We start from the raw sequence: 23,178 nt of genomic DNA on the forward strand, positions 1-23,178 counted from the left end.
ATTTGGATGGATGGCTCTAGCCCTAATCGATTTGCATGGGTGATTATATCTGATATGATCGATCGAGTTAATCGCAAGCGAGATCCATGAGAAAATAAATTATTGGATGCGCTATAGCTGTATTCACTTTAACTTGATGTGATCGATGAATCATCAAACGGAACTGCACACTGCACAGTAGTATATCTGAAGGACGAGATTTGTCCAATTTAGTTTGACCATATTCTGTATGTATGTACATTCGATAGTTTTCCGGTTCAGCACAAAATGGAGAAACTACTCGCATTAATTTGCTCTACGGTTGATATACAAACAACAGCAAAAAAAAAAGTAAACGAATCAATAAAAAGATATTTTATACTACCTCCGTTTTTTAATATATAACAATGTTGACTTTTTTACATACATTTGACCATTCATATTATTCATTTTTTTTTTTACAAATCAATAAAATTATAAGTCATGCTTAAAAAACATTTAGTGATAAATCAAATTGCAAAAAAAATAATAATTACATAATTTTTTTAATTAGGATGAATGGTTAAACATATCTAAAAAATCAACATCGTCATATATTAGAAAATAAATAAGTATTCCCTCCGTTTTATTTTAAGTGCAGTTGTGGATTTCTGTGTCTCATGTTTGATCGTCCGTCTTATTTTAAATTTTTTTATGTTTAGTATTTTTATTGTTGTTAGATGATAAAACATACTAGTAATATATGCGTGACTTGTTTTTTAAATTTTTTTTATATTTTTTTAAATAAAACGGACAATTAGATATTGGATATAAAAACCTATGTAACTGCGCTTAAAATCATTTTAAGACGGAAAAAGTATATCCGTAAAAATTGTATATATAGGAGTATGTGCTAGACAAATGAATGTCTCAATAACGTGAAAGTGCTTATAGCACGTCCAATCTGGCAGAGCATGAAACGACAAACGACTGCATGCTGCTGCCCCATCTTTTCAGATGATGAAATATACTTCACGTCCAACAGTGTGGAGGTTAATTCAGCAATGCATGGTCCGATCGATCGCTGTGTGTTTGTGATGCTATCAGGTTAATCGTGCCCCCCCCCCCCCCCCTCCTTTAGACAGCATTATTGCGGCTTTATCCCACGCCATGCATATGTTTCTTCTGACAACATATTGACCGGCCGGCCACAAGGCCCCCCAAAAAAAAAAAACTAGGAATCGTGCAGATTCTGCACTACAACTAGATTATGCATGAACATAGGAGTATATAGGAGTGGGTAATGTCATGACCAACAGAGCAGACTCACGCCCAAATGCACGCTACTATCAGTTATCACTGTGTAGTAGATCGGCATTCGGGCATTCGGCAAGGCCGAGATCGAGGCACATATAGGGGTGGTAATGTGCTCAACTTTTTAACCTAAAAAAATGTAAAAGCTGGGTTTAAAAAAGATTGGACTGAATTTAGTAGATTTTTGAGCTAAAAATATTTAAGAGCTGAGATGGGTTGTGAAAGAGTTTCATAGGCCCTAGCCCATTACCACTCCTAGGCATAGCCTGCCACAACATGGGCCACCACCATGCAGCCCATGTAAGTTGGGCCATGCAGCCCGGCCACCCTGCGTGAGGCCCCCAGGGTCCCAAAGTTGAGATTTTTTGTACTAGCAGCTTGAATACTGTTAACTTCAACTTAAAAAGTGAAGATAGTACAGACTGAAATTAACGAATAGCCAATCGCTTATGAAAGAATGTGACAGTTACAGAAGTTTTAAACCCTCTTGTAATGGCACAGCTGATGGGAGGGCATAATGTTTGATCATCCATGAGGTAAATTATACAACAGTACAGCATTACAGAGGACACACGCCGGTACACCATGGGGGCAGCGAGACTCGGATCTACTTATTGCTGGTAACGAAACGAATTGCCTACTGATAATTAGGTAGCTCATGGGAGCCAAGAAAAACTTTTCTTCTATATCAATGGTTCTTAATCACAGATATATAGTCACACTCGAGCAAGGCCTGCAAAAATTTAATGAAGATTTCATGAGTACTCCATGGAATAAAAAGAAGGTTTAGCATACTCACACCTAACTGAATGTTTGTCAACCAAATTGAACGCAAAAAATAGAAAATAAAATGATTCACAAGTTACAGGTATGACACAACCATTTGATTCAGGTAAAAAACATCCATAATTCCACAGCATATCAGCCTAACTGTTAGGTAAACAGAACAGATAGAATGCACATTGAAAAGAAAGTTATAATTAAACAAAACCAAGAGTCAGAATGAGAGCACGTTTAACAGATCATTTTCTGATCGAAGTGAAGATGAACACGTGGCTGCTTTGTTTCTGAAAATAAGATTTGTCATTTTCACTTGAGTATTTGCGTTCTCAAACCCTACATCAAGCCCCAAATTTGGCCAGTTTCTTCACATCACGTATAACCAAAGTTTCCAGTGGATGCATTCAGACATCTTAGCTTTCAATCAAAGGAAAGCAATGCACATTATGATCTAACGTACATGATAAGAAACTTTCACTCCTATTATATTAGAGGTGAAGTTCTCATTGCAATTGACAGTTACCCTCGACAACCATTGCTGCTACTAACATATCCAAAATATCAACTATTCAGTACCTAACAATCTTGTTGCTAGACTCACGGAACGAAAAATAAAGAATAGAAAGGAAATGTATCGGGGTGGATAAACAATGAAGGTATACCTTTTCTGACAGCACGCCACCATTTGTGCCCTCTGTGGTCCTTTTTTTATCTCTATTCAACCTGATAAACAAGAATATGATGTTAAATGCGAATGGACCATTCCATAACACGTATCCATGATATTTTGTCAGGTGCAAGTAACTGGATACCTAACTGTAGATGACACACATAAGACGTAACGAACTATTTTGTTTGCAAGATTAGAACAGAAATATAATGTTTGGGCATGTAGGAGTTAAAACAAAGCGAAATCAGTAGATTACCTTAGCATATGGGGCAAAAATGGCTTTGACATCTTCAAACACTTCAGAAATTGGTTTTGCAGCATCAATCTGATCAGAAGATAAGTTAGCCATTAGGGATCAAAGTGAAGATCCCAAAAGAATGGTAATGATAAACAGATGTGAATGACTAACACCAGTCAGTAAATTGTAATGGTCACGAGAGTGTAGCAGTACCTTTTTAACTTTGTTCTTCGCATTGTAGTGCTCAATTACAGGCAAACTTGATTCAACAAAAACTTTGAATCTTTTCCTAATGGTCTCAATGTTGTCATCAACTCTACCCTGCAAAGCAATAAGACATATTAGAAACAAAAAGGTGACAGGGATACATATGCTAAAAAGAGCATAAGTTATGAAAGAAACCTGATTGCGTCCCAAAAGACGTCTTTCCATCTCTTCTTCAGAACAGTCAAAAAATAGCACAAATGCAGGGGAAATTTTTGTCTGAAATATGTGAAACAAAATCAGCAATCTTACAAATTCATTTATAAATACATTAAGGGGTAGGGGGAAGAAGCGACTGAAATATCCTGACTTCCTGAGGGTTTGCTGACTAAGAATGGGATTAGCTAAATTTGAAGTGGAAGCAATAGATGGTCTTACAACATTCTCGAAGGCAGCACGATTCTCTTCATTCCTTGGGAACCCATCGATTAGAAACTTATCATTCTCATTTTTAATCATGGCATCTTGCAAGAGCTTTATAGTAACCTCTGACGGAACAATCTTCCCCTCCTTTATCATGTTCTCAATCATAGTTCTGTAAAAACAAAAGGTGTAACAATAAACATATAGGTACATGCAAGTGCTAAATAAAGAAGTGAGGCCAATCTTGTCCCAAAGAAACTTATGGAGGGAAATAAGATACCCATTCTCAGAACCAGATTTTATCTCTGCACGCAAAAGGTCTCCAGCACTTAAGTGGGTGAATCCAAAGTGTTCCACAATGTTGGCACACTGTGTGCCTTTTCCACTTCCAGGACCACCTATGTGCAAATTCTTGGTCAGACACAAAAGTTTATTTACCCTAAGTATTTGTGATGTTTAAGGATGATCAATAGTCAGACATAACTGAGGAACGAAGACGGTTTACCTAGAACAAATACAACTGTAACTTTCTTATCACCCAACATGTTCTCAGCAACCCCCTGAATGAAAAGCACGATTTCACCAGTAAGATGAATGGCCAGTCATGAAAAGCACAATTCTACAAGCCAGGAGTATTTTCTTAATGATGATGCACATTCGTTACTCAAGGTGCAAGAATCATATATTGACAATACACGAGGATTCAATTTTTGTAAGTCATGGATCAGACTGCAGTACACTTCATCTGTTCTCAATGGCTAATTAATTTTGCAAAGAAGACAAAACTGATAGGTTCTGGGCACTGATCCTTCATGTCACAGAAACTTATGATTATGATGACTTGTGTGTTAAAGGTTTTATAAACTGAACCAACTCCTTTAATGGTGAAAAGAGAAGGCTTTCCACATTGTTGATGCAGCAGTAAATTGGAATAATCTGTGATCCAGACTGAAAAGAATATATAACATTAAGCAGCGCAAAGTAATGCGACAAGAATACCTCCACAACCACTGGAGCATCCACAACTGAACCCATGGCTGAGAATTGCAAAATTCAGTCCCTGCAAGTACAAGCCTTAAGTTACAAAGGAGAAGTGTAGAATAAAAGGTAAAAGAACCACTTCAATGGGCAGTGACACACAATTATAACACCTAACACTGATTGGATAGCGAGGACCTAACAACTTTTGTCGACTCGCTCAATTCTGAGATTCAAACCACTCAAAGCCAACTTAAAGTGTGGTTCATTACCGAAAATTTTGTGCACAACAAACCATTGCATACCTATCTATTGATTAATTTTCTACTTCTCATCTTTAATCTGATAAAAAATTATGTGTCTGTGTGCTACCTATTATGGAAGTACCAAAATTAAAAATAGTCATGTCCTATCACCTGCTCAATAAAAGATGGCATCCTAATCCTAAGCAGGATCAAACAATGTTCGATGCAAACGTTATTTCCTTGTTCTATGATTGTATTCCTATTACTAACTGAGAAGTGCTTACAAATAAATTGATTTACTCCAGTATTTAACTACATCACTAGAACTAAGATCTCCTGAATCAAAAGCACAAGGACCGCACGCAACAAACTAATGCACTTGCCCCTTCCAAAAAAAGCAGCAACGAGGAATCTCCAGATGCGGCTCCCGCCGCACCACCCCAGGAGCCCCACCTCGTCAGATCTGCGTCACGAACAGCGACAGCCATCCACCCCAACCCAGAAACGGGATCCCTCCCCCGCCTAATCCCCAAATCACGCAGATCCCAAACCTCCCAACCAAAATCAACCCCGAGAAATGGGGGGAGCAGTAGCACGCGCTCCAGGAAACCAAAAACAAAAATCAGATCTCGCAGGCTCGCAGCAAAGACGCGGGACCAAGATCCCGGGAGTGGGATGGAATCGGCGCTTACCTCTGCTGGATTCCGCGGCGGGGGATCGAGGATTTTGGCACGGAGATCACAGGGGCCGCGTGCTCCTCTCTGCCTGCAGCGTCGTGGTGGTGGTGATGGTGGTGGAGAGATCACAATTCACACGAGATAGGGAGAGGGGGGAGGAGAGGTGTCCGTTTATACGCGCGCGCGGGGCGGGGATGAATCCTCCTCTGGCAGGTGGGGCCCACGCGGGGTCGCGCCGCGGGAAGCGCGTTGATTGGTCGTGGGAGGGGGCGCGCGTCGGCGCAGCCACACCAGACACCCGGTGGCGGAGCGAGCGGCCCTGGCTCCTGAGGGAAGCGGAGCCCAGATCGCTAGAATCTGGAGCTGACCACCAACCGGTTTGGCTTTGGATTCGGAGCCGCTTTACCCCGAGCGGATGCAAGTCGGTCGATCCGTGAATCCGCTTATAAGTAAGCTAGAATTACCTGCTAATTTAATTTATAAGTGGCATGGTTTCCCAAATCACCGGGACCAGGGTTACCGTGTCCCGGTGGTAAGCACGGTTACCATGCGGTAACCGTGGAAAATTGTGCAAAATTTATCAAAAAATTCAAATTATTTTCTAAATTTATTTGAATTTAAGGAGGTTACCACGATTTTTCTATTACCGTACCCCGTGGTAAGGCCGGTAACCGCGGTAACCGCGCGGTTACCGATGGTAATGTAAACGCTGAGTGGATACGTGGGTCGACCCATTTACATTCCTAGGTGTGGTAAACTGGACCACAATGTAGGAATCCACGGGTTATCCATTTATTTGATTTATAAATGAGTTTGCAGGTCGGTTCATTTACATTCTTCCGGGAGTTGAGCAGGACAAGCTTCTGAAGCTTGTAGTATCCAGATTTTTTTTTTGAAAGAACAAAATCAAAAAAAAAAGACCAAGTTGTCAGTCAAAGTAAAAACTGTCCTGAAACTAACTATACAAAGAAGGGGTATAATAGAAGAATATTACATGGATTTGCTTAGCTAGCTAGTTGAGGCAGTATTCCATTTCCACCTAGTTGGTGCTCAATTAGTGGACCTAGCATGTTTGTATATAAACTTGCAATGCTAGTCATAGATGCTTATTTAACTGTTAATAAAGGGTTCAGCTTTAATTTCTTCGCACACACTCTATATGCATACCTAACTTAACAGTTCACAAGTTGTTACATAAAAGAACAGTTGGCATCTCCCCTTCTAGATATCAAATAAAAATGATAAGGTCACTTGCCACAGAATCACAGAAGCTGCCAGTTGACATAATAATTCTCCAATTGTGGATGGAACCTAACAAACATATTAAATGTGTGATACTCTACCTTACAATTTGCAGCTAGAGTGACAGGGAAATGGTGTTACGGATTACATAATATTTTCCAAAATATTCTTAGGCACATTCCTTGGTCACTGTATCGATTTTTCAGTGTTAGTTTTATCCATCCACCTGTTCTTAAAAAGAAATTATGATCGTAAAAAATATCTTAGAACCACATGTTATACCATAGCATAAATTACTCTAGTTCCTAGAAAAAGAATTGCCTTCGGTCATAAATATTAGACGTTGAGAACAAGATTTTATCAAACTCTTTAAACATTGATCATCAATAATTTCTTAAAATTATTTGTTTAAAAGAAAAAAAGTTGTATGTCAATTTGCCTTGAAGGGTTATACATTTATACTACCTCCATTCTAAAATATATAGTAACCTATTATTGGACATGACAGGGATCTAGTACTAGGTTGTTATATATTTTATGGCAGAGATAATATATCATAATTTCATAGAACCTAATAAAATTTTATATACTTATTTTAATACGAGACTGATTGTTAAAGTTTTAAAAATTTAATTAAATAATTATTTAATCACGAGCCAGAGATGAGGGAAGATAAATAGACTTCGCCTGAGAAATCCTTGGCCCAACCTACTGGCCCAACTTGGCCTGCGAACAAAAGTGACGGACGCGAAAGCAAAGCACCGGCTCCGCCTCCAGGCTATGCCGCGTAAGCCGGGGGCTATGTATTGGCGGCCCATCTGGCTCGGACCCCGCACCGATCAATCCGGGCTCGTGCCACCGCATCCATCGCCGAGCGCGAGGAGAGCTGGGTTTTTCCCGTGAGCGAGAGCGAGTGATGGCGGCGGGGAAAGGGAAGGGGAAGGAGGGAGAGTGCGACATGGCGGCGGCGGCGGCGGAGGCGGAGAAGAAGGGAGAGGGCTCGACGGTGTCGCGCGGAGCGGCGGGGGAGCGGGTGGTGGAGGACAGCGGCGGCGGCAGGAGGACGATCCACCTCAAGAGCAAGGATGGCAAGCAGCATGATGTGACGGAGGCGTCGGCGAGGCTGTCCAAGACCATCGCCGGGATGATTCTCGCCGGCGGCGGCGGCGGCGGCGCCGACCAGTGCATCCCGACCCCCGACATCGACCACGATACCCTCCGCGTGGTGATGCAGTACTGCGACAAGCACGCCGCCGACGACGCCGACGAGGAGGATCTCAAGGAGTGGGACGAAGACTTCGTCGACGAGCTGGACCAGGACGCCCTCTTCGATGTCATCGCGGCCGCCAACTACCTCGACATCGATGGCCTCCTCGACCTCACCTGCAAGAGGGTCGCCGACACGATCAAGGGCAAGACCCCCGAGGAGATCCGCAAGGAGTTCAACATCGTCAACGACCTCAGTAAGGAGGAGGAGGAGGAGATCCGCCGGGAGAACCCCTGGGCCTTCGAGCAGTAGTACTCACTTTCTTTCTCTTAACCCGTAGTGTTTCTCGTCGTGTGATGGCGGTTGTCTCGTAGTTGTGTGTGTTGTGTCTCTCTCGTAGATTCAGATCGAATCGGGGAGTTCGTGCATTGCATCCTGTCCAAGAAGAACAGAGTCGATCGGCTGTGTCGTTGAATGCTTTGAACTGCTGGATCGCGATCGCTTGCATGAAGTGAATATTTCGCCCCGCAAATTGTTTGCTGCGTGCCTCTCTCCGCTTGGTTTTCATGCAGTTTGAATTCTGTTGTGAATTGAATATGAATAGAGAAGGGAAAAACTGTCTGAAATTCTGAATGCTGCATTTCGTTTCAGATGCATGGACTGATCCATCAGTTCTGACGCCTTAGTATTTCAGTATGTTGTTTGGCTAACTAAAGTACTAAACCAACTACCTGCATGTCTGAATTCTTCTACACCTGAAGCATTTCGTTCGAGTCTTTGAAATATGCATGTGGACTGATACCCACCAGTATGTTGCATTCTTCAGCATCTGAAGAATTTCATTTCAGATATGTGTGGACTTACTGAATTGGTGGGTTAAGTTAAACTCAATTCTTCCTTGCATGTGTTCTGCTTTCTTCCGCATCATGTAGCGGATTTATAGCTAGTTGTGTTTGCTCACTCAACTAGTTGTCTAGTGCATCGTGTTTGTAACTTGCAATGCTAGGTGTTTTTAGTTTTTACTGGTTAATTTGGAATGCATGATTTTATATGGTTTTTGTACGTGTGAATTGATTAGTTTCAGTTACCATAAATATCCTGTAAGATTTCTGCATTTCATAAGGGGACTAACTACTAAAGATTCTTTTGGGGGGACTATCAACAAATTAATTAAGATCAGTTGCCAACTGAAGATAATAATATTTCCTAGAAAGAAAATTGGTTAAGCTCGGGAAAAACATGGTCTGACATGATCACAATTCACAAACTCTTGCGGCTTTGCATACTCTTGGTGCATATGACAAGCTCTAGCTACAGTCTACTGGTTTTCATGGCTTCTCAGCGTTTTCTGTTGCTGGTTATTTATCGATTCCTTGTAATAATGTAATCTCCTGAACAGTGCGTTGTTTTTTTCTGCTTTCTCATATATCAATAAAATGGCAGAGCTCCTGCCCCTTCACTCGATGAAAAAAATATGGTGTCACAGAATATTTACTAAAATATCCTTATTACTCCTAGTAATTAGGCAAGTTCCTTGGTTGCCCCAGTGATTCCAGTGTGTTAGTTTTATCAACCTATTCTTAGAAGGAAATTAAGACGGTGAAAATTCTCCTAATTATGAACCACTTGTTAGTTGTTACATCGTCAATTATTAGTCCATTCAATTTGCCGGAGCCGGAGTTGATTTAAATCTTATAAGTGGTGATACGATCCTCAACGAACATGGAAGAGAAAAATATATACTGTAGTATAAATAAATTAGTAGTTTTTAGTATGAGAAAAAAAAATTCAAAACATGTAAACATGAAGAGATTTAACAACCGACAAATACTTCTCCCAGGGGAAAAAAGGGAAGAAAATAGGACATTGTCCTCACAAATGGGCCTAATCCCTTACAAATCCTCAGCCCATAAGCCACAACCTTCTGGCCCAACACAGCCTGAAAAAGAGAAAACTCTCGTCCATGCCTAGCTGGCTCAGCCTCCCGGCGACGCCGCTGACCCGAACCCGTACGCCGGCGGTTATATATACCGGCGACTCCGACGTCGCACCAATCAATCCGGCTCGTGCCAAACCATCCACGCGGCGAGCGCTAGCTAGGTAGTCGGTGCAAGGAGAGCTAGGGCTCTGTGAGGAGCGAGAGCGAGTGATGGCGGCGGGGAACGGCGGAGAGGCCGCGGTGGTGGGGGAGGGAGAGGGCGCGACGGCGTCGGAGGTGGTGGAGAAGATGGTGTCGCAGGCGGTTGTGGAGAAGGCGTTGTGGGAGGCGTTCGAGAAGGTGGTGTCGGAGGCGGTGGAGAAGAAGAGCGAGGGCGCGATGGCGTCGGAGGTGGTGGAGACGATGGTGTCGCAGGCGGTGGTGGAGAAGGCTTTGTGGGAGGCGTTCGAGAAGGTGGTGTCGGAGGCGGTGGAGAAGAAGGGAGGCGGCGCGGTGGTGTCGGAGGGGGCAGTGGAGAAGGTGGAGTCGGAGGTGGTGGAGGAGAAGGTGTTGGATTCGGCGGAGAAGGCGTCTGCATCGGCGGGGGAGGAGGAGGAGGAGGAGAACGGCAGGATGAGTTAGAAGTATAGATATGTCGGTTAGAGATAGAATCTACTTTTATTTGTATCTTAAAGATAAGATATAGAAATAAGATATATCCTAGAGATAGAATTCTAGAGATAAAATAGAGATAAATCTACTTTTATTTATACTGTATTTTAAGACTCTATCTCCTATATACTCCTATATATATCCCATGAGAGGGTCGATCTAATATATGAGAAAACATCATAATACAAGAATTAGATTTTTCCACGTGATGATCACCCTCAAGAGCTCCGACGGCGAGCCGGTCGAGGTGACAGAGGCGTCGGCGAGGATCTCCAAGGTCATCGGGGACAAGATCGACGCCGGCCGCGGCGGCGAGGCCATCCCGCTCCCACACGTCGACAAAAAGACCCTCAAGAAGGTGATCGAGTACTGCGACGAGCACGCCAACGAGAACTCCGACACCGACGAGCAGAAAGAGGAACTCAAGAACTGGGACAAGGCCTTCATCGACGAGCTGGACGAGGACGACGGCTCCTTCCTCTTCTTGGTCCTCCTGGCCTCCAGCTACCTCAAAATCGATGGGCTCCTCGACCTCACCTACCAGAGGGTCGCCGACAATAGCAAGGCCAAGACCACCGAGGAGATCCGCAAGACCTTCAGTACCATCGAGATCGAACTCAGCGACAAGGAGGAGGAGGAGCAGCAGCAGGAGGAGGAGATCCGCCCGGAGAACGTCTGAATCTTGAAGTATAGTACTCACTTCGATCTCTTAACCCGCAGTGTTTCTCGTCGTGTGATGGCGCCATGGCGGCTGTCTCGTAGTTGTGTGTGTTGTGGCTCTGGTAGATTTAGATCGAATTGGGGAGTTCGTGCATCCTGTCCAAGAAGAACAGAGTCGATCGGTTGTGTCGTTGAATGAGTTGAACTGCTGGATCGCTTGCATGAAGTGAATATTTTGACCCCAAATTGTTTGCTACGTGCCTCTATCCGATTGGTTTTCATGCAGTTTGGATTCTGGTGTGAGTTGAATTTGAATATAGAAGGGAGAACTTTCTCTGAAATTCTGAATGCTGCGTTTCGTTTCTGATGCATGGACTGATCCGTCAGTACTGATGCCTTAGTCTGTTGTTTGGTTAACTAAACCAACTACCTGCATGTCTGAATTCTTCTGCATCCGAAGCATTTTCGTTTCAGATATGCATGTGGACTGATACCCAGTATATTGCATTCTTCAGCATCTGAAGAATTTCATTTCAGAGATGTATGGACTTACTGATTTGGTAGATGAAGAAGAAGACGGCCACGGCGATGATGATCGTGACGCCCCGGCCGACCGTGACGACTGTGCCCGTGGCAGGAGAAGAGGTCGCCGGGGGCACAACAACGACCACCCCAGGGCTAATCAAAACTGGCGATGCAGGGATTGAGACGACGACGATTGGAATGAACGGGGACGAGACTTTGGGCGTGGCCGCGGCGAACAACGTGCGATTGATCAAGACTACCGCCGTGAACGCACACGCTCCCCGCGCCAGCGCGACAGGGGAGGGCACAGTCACCATGGCGGCCGGCGTCATCACGCTGGTGCCACCGACGTGGACAACGTCACCGATCCTGTCTACCCCGAGCCACACCTGGCAGAGATCTCTCTGCCTTCCCGCCAGCAGGAGCTTCACACCGAGGTTTGCATATTTCGATTGCTGCATGCTTTGCACACTTCCCCGTTCAAGATGCAGGAAATCCCGGCGTGATCAGCTGCTTCGCCTCGCGCTTGTCGCTGATAAGGCCATGGCTGCGCCACCTCCGACGGCGATGGAGGACCTGGCCATCCGGTCTTCCACTGGGACTGAAGCCTGGTTCAGCGGCACGGCATGGAAGCCAGTGCCTGTTGCGCGTGTCTTTGGCCGTATCAGGGAGGCCTTGCCGGCCACGCCAGCGGTCGAAACGCCGACAACCTACCAGCAAATTGAGGAGGCGCTGATGCGCCTTGAGCTCGCTGCCGCTGCAGCTCGCACCCCAGGCGATGACACTCTCCTACCACAGCCCATGTCACCGGCACCTCTCGCAGCGTCCCCGCCTCGCCGCTTGGAAGATCTGGCCAGCGACGCTGTGGCCGACAAGATTCTGCCGGCGCCGCTCCCCGGGGCGCTGCTTCCCCAAGAGATGACCCATATGCCAGCCACCCCGCCCCTGTCGGCGCTGGAGCCGGGCTCGCTGCCGGAACGCGCATCCTCGCCATGCGCCATCGCGGGACTGTTCACCTCGCCTCCGCCGGCTATCATTGCGTCGCCGCTGCGCTCGACGCTTCCATGTCTGCGGCCGGTCGTCCTCACAAGGAAGGTGAAGCTCCGGCCGAGGCAGCATAGCCAGGCAATCCGGCGGAGTGAGCACCTCGCCAAGCAACCTGCAAGACCGATGATGGAGAGGTGCCAGCGCATCCTATTCAGGAGGTTGGGCATCCTCCATGACGAAGAAGATGCCTCCGTGGAGCGCGTTCTCAGCCAGTACATGGCCATGTTTGATGGGCCCCTGCCGCCGCACGCCATCGCCGCCTTGACGGCGATCTTCGGCCTCGACGACGATGATGAGTGCGCCATGGATGCCTCTCTGCTCCCCCTTGTGGGCGAAGGGATCACTGATGTGGCCGATGAAGTGGAAGAAACGCTCGCTTGAGCAGCGCCTGCGCCCGCGGATTCGGAGCTGTCGTCGCTCCATGTATCATCGGATTCGGAGCTGTCATCGCTCCATGTATCGTCGCCGTCTTTTCTTTTGCAGCTGGCGTGCCGCCGGTGGCCTGCGTGCCGCCTCCCTAGCATTTCTATGGAACCTCAGCTCTTGGAGCACATGTCGGTCAGAACTTCGTTTGGCTTCACCCTGCCTGCTGTCTTTTTTCCTGCTTGCGCCGCGCCTCGTCCGCCGCCGGCGTCTGTGTGTATGTGCGCCGCTGTGACGAAGGCAGAAATGATGACGACGACGCTAGCGGCTCCCCAGCCACGGGCCATACCTCTCGCTGGGCCTTGCTTGGGCCTTCGCGCTCTCGCTCGGGCCTCAACGCGCCTTCTAAGGCCGTCCTCCATCTTGGGCCTCGTTGGGTTGCGCGTGCAACGACATTCGAGGCCGACGCCATTATGGCCACATGGGATCTTCTCGGCTCAAGTCCCCTTCCCCTCCCTCGCGCCAAGCAGGCCGTGCTCCAACCCCGGCTGGGCCTACTCCCCCAATCAAGAGTCCACCTTTGATTTGCAGATGTCGCACAGTCTAGATTTCATTAGTTGGAATGTGAGGGGGCTCAATTCGCCAGCACACTGCAACACGGTCCACGAGATGATGTTGGATACGAAGTGCAACCTAGCATGCCTCCAAGAGACGAAACTTCAGAACATCTACGACGGCCTCGCCCGCTTCCTGGGTGGCTACAAATTGGATAGCTTTGCCTTCAAACCGGCCACGGGCACGAGAGGGGGAATTCTCATCCTTTGGAACAGTGCTGTCCTCGTCCTACAAGATATTCGAATCGGCCGCTTTTCGATCTCAGCACAAGTGACGGTCCCACTCACAGGGGCTACCTTCCTTATGACCGGGGTGTACGGGCCCACGAGACACCGGCTTAAGGATGGCTTCCTTAGGCACATAAGGCGGCTAAAGCCCAATGCTGGCGAAGGGTGGCTCCTATTCGGGGATTTCAACATGATCTACCGAGCAAGGGACAAAAACAATGGCAACCTTAATCTAGCTCGCATGAGGCGCTTTCGAGCGACAATCGATCGATGTGAACTCCGCGAGATCCCCTTGCAAAACAGGAGATTCACCTGGAGTAATGAGCGTCAAAGGCCCACTCTAGTGAAGCTTGATCGTTGTTTCTGCAATGAGAACTGGGATCTCGCCTTCCATCACCATGTCCTGCATGCCCTCCCAACAGGGCCGTCAGACCACTGCCCTCTCGTTCTTTCAAATCCCGCTGCCCCGCGCAAGCCGCGCCCCTTTAGATTTGAGAACTTTTGGACACGCATTCCGGGTTTCAAGGACATGGTCAAGGCTAGTTGGACCCAACCATCCCCGCACACAGAGCCGATGCACCGCCTAAATTACAAGCTACAGCGCACAGCTTCTTGCATTAAAACCTGGGCTAAAAGTCTATTCACGGAGGTGAAAATTCAGTTTCACATGGCACTCGATGTCATTCAGCGGCTTGATGTGGCCCAGGAACACAGAGATCTCTCTGGCCCGGAATTGCGGCTGAGAGCTGCCCTAAAGCGCAAAACTCTGACTCTCGCCACGATAGAGAGGGCAAGGAAAAGACATGCTTCCAGGTTGACTCATATCCGTGAAGGGGAGGCAAACATAAAGTTTTTTCACCTCAGGGTGAATGCGCGTAGGAGGAAGAATAGCATTCAAAGACCCAGCAAAGAAAATGGCTGGGCAGTCACTCACGATGAGAAAGAAATGACCATTCTTGACCACTTCGCCCATTTAATGGGTCGGCCGGGGCCGAGGCCGAATGAGCTCAACTGGGAAGCTCTAGACATCCAGCCTTTCGACCTCTCTACCTTGGAAGAGCCTTTCTTGGAGCAGGAGATCCACCAGGCTATCAAAGAGATGCCAGTTGACAAAGCGCCAGGGCCGAATGGTTACACTGGTATCTTCTTTAAAATTTGTTGGGATATCGTCAAGGAGGATGTTTCCCTTGTCTTCAATTCCATCTTCAACCTCCGCTACGCCAGCTTGGGCCTCCTTAACTCAGCGAATATTGTGTTGATCCCGAAGAAGGAAGGGGCGGAGAGTGTTTCGGACTACAGGCCGATTAATCTAATCCATAGCATAGCCAAAATCTTCTCCAAGCTGCTGGCGTTGTGGCTGAGGCCCCACATGCACTCCTTGGTCTCCATCAACCAAAGCGCCTTCATCAAGGGAAGAAGCATTCATGACAACTTCCTCTTTGTGAGGAACATGGCCAGAAGATTTCACCGTACGAATCGGCCGATGCTCCTCTTCAAGCTCGACATCACGAAAGCATTTGATTCTATTCGTTGGGACTACTTGATGGCCCTTTTGCAACGCCTAGGCTTCCCTGTAAAATGGAGAGACTGGCTAGGTGATGGCTAGGTGACCTCCTATACACATCTACCTCGCAAGTTCTTCTCAACGGCATCCTGGTCAAAGAATCACGCATGGGAGAGGACTTCGGCAGGGAGACCCGCTGTCTCCGCTCCTTTTTGTCCTAGCAATCGACCCTCTCCAACGTCTCCTTACAAAGGCAACAGACCTGGGTTCGCTCTCTAAGCTTCGAGGCAGAATGCCTCGCCTAAGAACATCTATGTATGCAGATGACGCTGCCATTTTCGTCAATCCCACAAGAGGGGATGTCCAAGCGCTCACGGAAATCCTGCAACGTTTCGGTACGGCCACTGGACTCGTTACCAACTTCCAAAAATCTCAAGTCGCGGCCATCAAATGCAATAACATTGATTTGGACGACGTCCTAGAGGGAGTCCCAGCAGTGAGAGCATGCTTCTCGATCAAACCTGGGACTCCCCCTGATCCTCGGGCGGATGCGAAAGGCGGACATGCAGCACATCTCTGATAAGATCACAGGGCGTATAATAGGATGGAGAGGCAAAAACATGGGACTTGCCGGGAGGTCCACACTTTTAAAATCAGTGCTTACGGCGCAGCCAATCTACTTACTGACCGCTCTGAAAACTTCAAAGGAAGCCTTGGAGTGCCTAGACAAGCAGCGGCGACGTTTTCTCTAGGCTGGCACGGGGGACATCACGGGTGGAAAATGCAAAGTCAATTGGACAAAGACGTGTCTGCCAATTAGGCAAGGAGGCCTCGAGGTCCTGAACCTAGAAAGATTCATGAGAGCCCTGCGTCTACGCTGGCTGTGGCATGAATGGAAGGACCCAAACAAGCCATGGGTTGGTCTCGAGATCCCCTGCGACGAAGTAGACAAGAGCTTGTTTGCCGCATCCACTAAGATAACCATTGGTGATGGGAATATAGCGCGATTCTGGGACACTGCGTGGATTGATGGGAGAAGACCAAAGGACCTCATGCCCCTAGTATATGCAATTTCTAAGAAGAGGAAAAAGAACCTGCGCCAAGGAAAGGAGAATGATGCCTGGGTAGGTGATTTGGCACTGGAGACAAACCCAGTAATTACAGTGGCCCTTGTGGAGCAGCTGGTTGCCCTATGGACTGCAGTCTGCAACGTGCAGTTAGAAGAAGAAGAGTCAGACCAAATCGCCTGGAAGTTCACTCCTCATGGGCACTACTCGGCTTCATCGGCCTACAAAGCGCAGTGTGTTGGCGCGCCTGACACAACTTTTGACTCCTTGATCTGGAAGGTCTGGGCGCCCGGAAAATGCAAACTCCACGCTTGGCTTATCATACAAAATAGGGTTTGGACCTCTGACCGGCTTGCGACTAGGGGTTGACAAAATAATGGCAAGTGCCCTCTCTGCAGAAGAGAATATGAAACGGCTTTGCACCTCGTCGCCGAGTGCAGGTATACGAGACGGATTTGGAACCTCGTTGCGACATGGGTAGGGTTCCACCAGCTAGAACCCCGACGCTGGGGGGTGGCGCAATCGGTCAAAGATTGGTGGGAAATGCTGGCCTCTGTGTCTGGCGTCCCCAAGAAGGGACTCCGCACTCTGATTCTACTCATCGTATGGGAAGTCTGGAAGGAGCGAAATAGGAGGATATTTGATCATAAGGAAGCCACAACCTCGTATCTCCTTTCAAAGATAAAAGAAGAGGCTGGCATGTGGGCCTTGGCAGGTGCCAAGCGTCTTGGAGAGATCATCTCGCAGTTTGTATAGTGTACAGCTTTCCTTGTTTTTTTGCTTTTTCTTTACCCCTAGGGGTTGTATTTTTCTCCTGCTATATTCAATGAATAAGCACATTCTTGTGCTGGTTCCTTTAAAAAAAAAACTGATTTGGTGGGACAAGTTTAACCCAATTCTTCCCTGCATGTGTTCTTCTTTCTTCCGCATCATGTAGCCATTTAGCTAATTGGCGCAGTAGTTGTGTTTGCTCACTCAACTAGTAGTGGTCTAATGCATCATGTTTGTGAATGCTAAGTGTTTTTACCGGTTCATTTGGAATGCATGACTTTATATGGTTTTGTATATATGAATTAATTACTTCATTTACCATAAAAATCCTGTAAGATTTCTTCATTTCAGAAGGTGGCTAACTACAAAAAATTCTTTGAGGGAACTATCAACAAATTAATTAACCTCAGTTGCCAATTGAATATAATAGTGTTTCCTTTAAAGAAATTGATTAAGCTCAGTTGAGTTTCTTCGCACAAACTCTGAACACCTTCTTAAAAGTTAGCAATTTATTTTACAAAAGGAAAAAGTACGAATTACCCCCCCGAACTATCGTGGTCGACCGAATTACCCCCCGAACCACAAAACTGGACATTCTTCACCCCCCAACTATGCAAACCGGACGAATTACCCCCCTGGACCCAATCCACGGTTGTTTTAGTCTACGTGGCGTACGCGTGGCAGTCCAGTCAGCATTCTATTTATTAAAAAATGTGGGACCCACCTGTCATACACTCATACTCTCTCTTCTCTTTCTCACTCTTCCTCTCTCTCTTCTCTTTCACTCTCTCTCTCTCACAGAGGAGGGGCGGCTGGGCGCCGGTGTCCGGTGGGATGGAGGGTGGGCGGGAGGCAGCAGCCGCGAAGGAGCTGGCCGGCGGTGGAGGTGGGGGCGCCGTCGGAGCGGCGAGGCGAAGGGGGCCTCGAGCCGTCTCCCATCTGGTCGTCCTCCTCTGCCACCAGCGCCGACCACGCCGGCTCCTCCCCTGGCCCGATGGGGATCTCGACGTGCGTGAATCGCGTGGCCGGAGGGGCGGCTAGCGGGCGTCGGATCACATCCTGCTGCTGCTTCTTCTATGTGTCGGAAAGGAGCATGACGATGGCGACGGGGTTGCGGTCACGGTGGTCCTCGAGCACCTTGGTGGCCTTGCGCAGCGCGTCGCAGACGCAGACGGCCTACCCTGGCCCTGGGCGGCGGCGCAGTCGACGAGGCGGTCGACGATCTGGCAGGCGGGCGGAGCGCTGGCCCTGGCGCGTCATCCAACGCAGCGGCAGGAGGCGCCGGAAAAGGCGACAATGGCGAGGCGGTCGGATTGCATCCTGCTCTGAGCTCTGTCCGAGATGGAGGGGGGAAGCAGCGCCGAGCTCCGTCCGCCCGCACGCGCGCGAGCTACGTCCGCCTGCACGCCGCCGAGAGGGAGGGGGGAAGCCGCGCGCGAGCTACGTCCGCCTGCACGCCGCCGAGAGGGAGGGGGGGAAGCCGCGCCAAGCGGCCGCCTCTCTCTTCGTCAGTTAGCGGGCAGTGGCGTGCAGGCCGGCGGCCGGCACGCATGGCGTGGGTGCGCGGGGAAGGGAGGTGGGCGGAGCCACGCGTGCCCGCGGAGGCGGCGATGACGCGCGTGCCCGGCAGAGGCGGCGGAGCCGCCCGTGGCCACCATACCCCACGGAGTTCACGCCTTGCATGCTTCTGCTCAAGGACCGTGTACGAGCGCGAGCAGGACCATGCATGCTGCTGGGTGCTGATGAAGTGATGCCTTCATGCATACGAAAGCTGCCTATTCCTCGAAGCTCTCGGAGCGAGGTAGCCCTTTGCCGGCCGCGGAGGCAGCCATGAGCTCGGGACGACCACCATTTTTTGTGCATCGTCCGCCAGAGGCGGCCGTGGAGGCGTCCATCCGCCGCACGGGGACGACCGGCCATGGTGCTGCTAGTGCGCCCGTCTCGCCACTGCGGGAGGGACTGCGATGCAGTCGTGAGGCTGCGGCGGCGCAGTCGCGGAGGCAACACGAGGGTTGGTCACTTGGTCGTGGCGGCATCACGCGAAGTTGTTGGGAATAGTCCCACATTGCTAATCTAGGGGGAGTTAAACCAACTTAAAAGTGGGGGGAGCCCCTCACCTCTTGAGCTAGCTTTTGGGGTGTAGCAAGGCTTTCTCCCGGTTGGGCCAACGTCTCCCGGTTTGGGGCCAACAAGTGGTATCAGAGCCAAACCCACAATCTCTAGTGTTTGTGCACACTCAGGGTAGTGTAAGCCCAAAGCCCAGTGGACCGCGGGTGTGAGGCCCGTATGTGCCTGTGTGTGGGGCCGGTCAGGGCTAAGGGGCACCAATGTGTGACGAGGAAGATTGTTGGGAATATAGCTTTTGGGGTGTAGTAAGGCTTTCTCCTGGTTGGGCCAACGTCTCCCAGTTTTGGGCCAACAGGAGTGTGTAGTAAGGCTTTCTCCTGGTTGGGCCAACGTCTCCCAGTTTTGGGCCAACAGGAGTTGGGGCCGCACGCGGCCAGCACCATAGCGGAGCCGCGTGCGCGCCCACCGCCGGCCCGCCCCTACGCCGCCGCCCATCGCCCTTCCCCGCTCCGTGCCATGCGTGCCGCTGCCCGTTGAATGACGAAGATAGAGGAAGAGAGAAAGAGGGGATGATATGTGGGATCCTACCATTAAAAAAATAAAATGCTGACTGAACTGTCACGCGTACAGGGTGAAAAATGTCCGGTTTTGTGGTTCAGGGGGGTAATTCGATCGACCGTGATAGTTCAGAGGAGTAATTCGTATTTTTTCCTTTACAAAAAGGAATACTCTAGTTGGTACTATCTCCTTTTCTAGAGATCAAAGATGAGTGATGTGGCATCAGTCGCCTAATGATGAAGAGCAGTACTCATATCTTGCAGTTTGCAGGTCAAGTAAAAGGAAAAACATGGCGTGACATGATCACAATTCACAAACTCTTTCGGCTTGCACACTCTTTATCTTGGTGCATATGGCTGCAGAGGAACAATAGAATTTTCAGTGGCAGCTACGAAGTTAGCAGATGTAGTGCACATGATCACAAACCTGTGCAAGGCCTGAGAGGAAGCTTTAGCTACAATGTACTAGTTTTCATGGCTTCTCTGCGTTTCGTTGTTGTTTTTTCTGCTTTCTCGTATCAATGAAATGGCAGAGCTCCTGCCCCTACACTCGATGAAAAAAAAATATGGTGTCACAGAATATTTGCTAAAATATCCATATTACTCCTAGTAATCAGGCATGTTCCTTGGTTGCTCCGGTGACTTCTTAGAAGGAAATTAAGATGGTGAAAATTCTCCTAACTATGAACCACTTGTTAATTGTTACTAGCATCAGTTACTGTAATCCATCATTATGCCGGAGTCCGAGTTGATTTAATAAATCTTAAGCGGTGATACGATCCCCAACGATCAAATCAAAGAGACAAATATATACAGTAGGAGTCTTCAGAGAAAAATTCAAAATATGTAAACGTGAGGAAATTTTTACCAACCGACAAAAGAGGAGAAAAATGGGAGCAATGTACTGTATGACAACATGGTCCTCATAAATGGGCCGAATCTATTACAATTGCCACAGCCTCTGGCCCAACGTGGCCCGCAAAACGCAGCCGCTCTCGTCCAGCTGGCGTGCCAGGTAAGGCTTGCATTGCAGTAGAAAAAAAAAACGTAACGGACACGAAAGCGAGCACGCCTCCTGACCCGAACCCGCTCGCCGGCGGCTATATATACCGGCGACTCCGACCTCTCAGTCTCTCACCGATCAATCCATCTCGTGTGCCACACCATCCACGGCAAGAAGAGTTAGGGCTCAGCAAGAGAAAGCGATCGAGCGATGGCGGAGGAGAAGGGGAAGGCGGTGATGCCGATGGAGGTGGATCAGGTGGAGGACGAGAGAGAGGCCGAGACGGTGGTGGAGGCGGTGCAGAAGGCGGTGTACGATGCTTTGGAGAAGGTGGAGATGATGGAGGAGGAGGGAGAGGCCGCGGTGGCGGAGGCGGCGGATAAGTTGCTAGAGGAGGCGGTGGAGAAGGCGGTGACGGAGGCGTTGGAGGAGGCGGGGTGGGACGCGGCGGAGAAGGCGTTGTCCGATGATTTGGAGAAGGTCTCGCTGGAGGCGGAGAGCGCTAGGATGATCACCCTCGAGAGCTCCGACGGCGAGGTGGTCAAGGTGAAGGAGGCGTCGGCGAGGCTGTCCAAGACCATCGGGAACATCATCGATGACGGCCGCGGCGACGAGGCCATCCCGCTCCCGGACGTCAGCTACAAGACCCTCAAGAAGGTGGTCGAGTACTGCGACAAGCACGCCGACGAGAAGTCCGACACCGACGAGCAGAAAGAGGAGCTCAAGAACTGGGACAAGGCCTTCATCGACGAGCTGGCCGAGGACGACGACTCCCTCGTCAAGGTCATCATGGCCTCCAACTACCTCAAAATCGATGGACTCCACAACCTCGCCTCCCAGTGCAAGACCACCCGCGAGCAGATCGGCAAGGCCTGAAACATCGAGATCGAGCTCGGCGACAAGGAGGAGGAGGAGGAGGAGACCCGCCCGGAGAACGTCTGAGTCTTGAAGTAATACTCACTAATCTCTTAACCCGTAGTGTCCTCGTCGTGTAATGGTGGTTCTCTCGTAGTTGTGTGTTGTGCCTCTGGTAGATTCAGATCGGATCGGGGAGTTCGTGCATCTTGTCCAAGAAGAACAGAGTCGGCTGTGTCGTTGAGTACTTTGTACTGCTGGATCGCTTGCATGAAGTGAATATTTTGCCCCGAAATTGTTTGCTGTGTCTGCTTGGCTTTCATGCAGTTAGTCTTCTTGTTAAATATTTGCTCTATTTCTAGCTATCTACTCGTTCGCATCTGGTTCGATGTTGGGATTCCAATCCAGGAGATTCGGTTGCAGATTTGCAACATTTCTCAGTGGTCAGTGCTCGATCGATCAGGGGATGTGTTTCCTGCTCTTGAGTTTGTATTGGGTGCAAGTTTGGTGTTGCATTTTGCTTGGATTGTGGTTCGGATTAATTTGAGAAGGGGAAAAAACATCGTTGCATTTTTATCTGGAATTCTGAATGCTGCTTTCGCTTCAGAGATACAGACTGATCTGTTCGAAATGATCCATGCGTGTCTGAATTTTCTTCTGCATCTGAAGCGTTTCGTTTCAGATATGCATATGGACTCCCTAGTATGTTCTGTGTTGCATTCTTGTGCATCTGAAGCATTTGTTTCAGAAATTTGGATTGATCCTCCCTAAGTATGTTATGGGTTTCCGGATCTGAAGCATTTTTCGTTTCATTGATGCATGGACAGATCTAGCAGAAGAATGTTCTTGGTCGTTTGGTTAAGTTAACCCACTTCATTTCCCTGCATGTGGTCTGCTTTCTCAAGCATTATTAGGATGGTGTCCTACTGTGTTGTTTGGTTCATAAAATTTCTGTACGTGTTCTGAATTCCTGAGCTCTGCTCCAGATTAGTTAGCAACAATCCAATGCCTGAACTTTTGCCTTTTGTTTTGAGACATTATGAGAGCTACAGCTACAGCACCTTTGCTTCCTTCTTGTGTGTGTTCCATGTAAATTTGCTGTACAATTGTAAATCTGCTTGAGTTGGCGTTGTCTCTGAACTTGTGAACAGGGGATTGCACAGTTTCAGTCGACATGTACATTTCTTAAAATCTGGAACTTAATTTTAGAGAGAAAACTGAAGATAACTAATTACCGTGTGATTCAATGTAATCCGAGTTTAATGCTGTGTCAGCAGAACTCCAGGTCACTAGGCCTTATTTGGGTGCCTGGAAGGATTCCCAGGGCCAGATATCTGTTTGAATTTCATTAAAGGTAGAGGACATGTTCAATTTTGCTTTGATTCTAGTGC

At 48.3% G+C, this 23,178-nt stretch overlaps 3 protein-coding genes across 3 annotated transcripts; 2 read left to right on the forward strand and 1 right to left on the reverse strand.

Moving 5' to 3' along the window:
• Positions 1-1,629: 1,629 nt before the first annotated feature.
• Positions 1,630-5,787, reverse strand: LOC4343960 (UMP-CMP kinase 3-like). Its single transcript, NM_001403181.1, has 10 exons — positions 5,503-5,787; positions 4,587-4,647; positions 4,093-4,147; positions 3,868-3,985; positions 3,603-3,759; positions 3,363-3,443; positions 3,174-3,281; positions 2,979-3,047; positions 2,715-2,775; positions 1,630-2,005 (listed from the first exon to the last, which is right to left on the reverse strand). The coding sequence occupies exons 2-9, from the start codon at positions 4,620-4,622 to the stop codon at positions 2,767-2,769; spliced, it is 633 nt and encodes a 210-aa protein (NP_001390110.1). The 5' UTR covers positions 4,623-4,647; positions 5,503-5,787; the 3' UTR covers positions 1,630-2,005; positions 2,715-2,766.
• A 1,776-nt stretch (positions 5,788-7,563) lies between these two features.
• On the forward strand, positions 7,564-8,468 carry LOC107277355 (SKP1-like protein 11). Its single transcript, XM_015790735.3, has one exon. It carries the CDS (start codon positions 7,646-7,648, stop codon positions 8,246-8,248), a length of 603 nt encoding a protein of 200 aa, XP_015646221.1. The 5' UTR covers positions 7,564-7,645; the 3' UTR covers positions 8,249-8,468.
• Positions 8,469-21,071: 12,603 nt separating this feature from the next.
• On the forward strand, positions 21,072-22,082 carry LOC107278210 (SKP1-like protein 13). The gene has a single exon (XM_015790780.3). The coding sequence runs from the start codon at positions 21,143-21,145 to the stop codon at positions 21,806-21,808; it is 666 nt and encodes a 221-aa protein (XP_015646266.1). The 5' UTR covers positions 21,072-21,142; the 3' UTR covers positions 21,809-22,082.
• The last annotated feature ends 1,096 nt before the right edge of the window (positions 22,083-23,178 follow it).

This window comes from Oryza sativa, chromosome 7 (assembly GCF_034140825.1).
Source record: "Oryza sativa Japonica Group chromosome 7, ASM3414082v1".
Classification (NCBI taxonomy): Eukaryota; Viridiplantae; Streptophyta; class Magnoliopsida; order Poales; family Poaceae; genus Oryza; species Oryza sativa.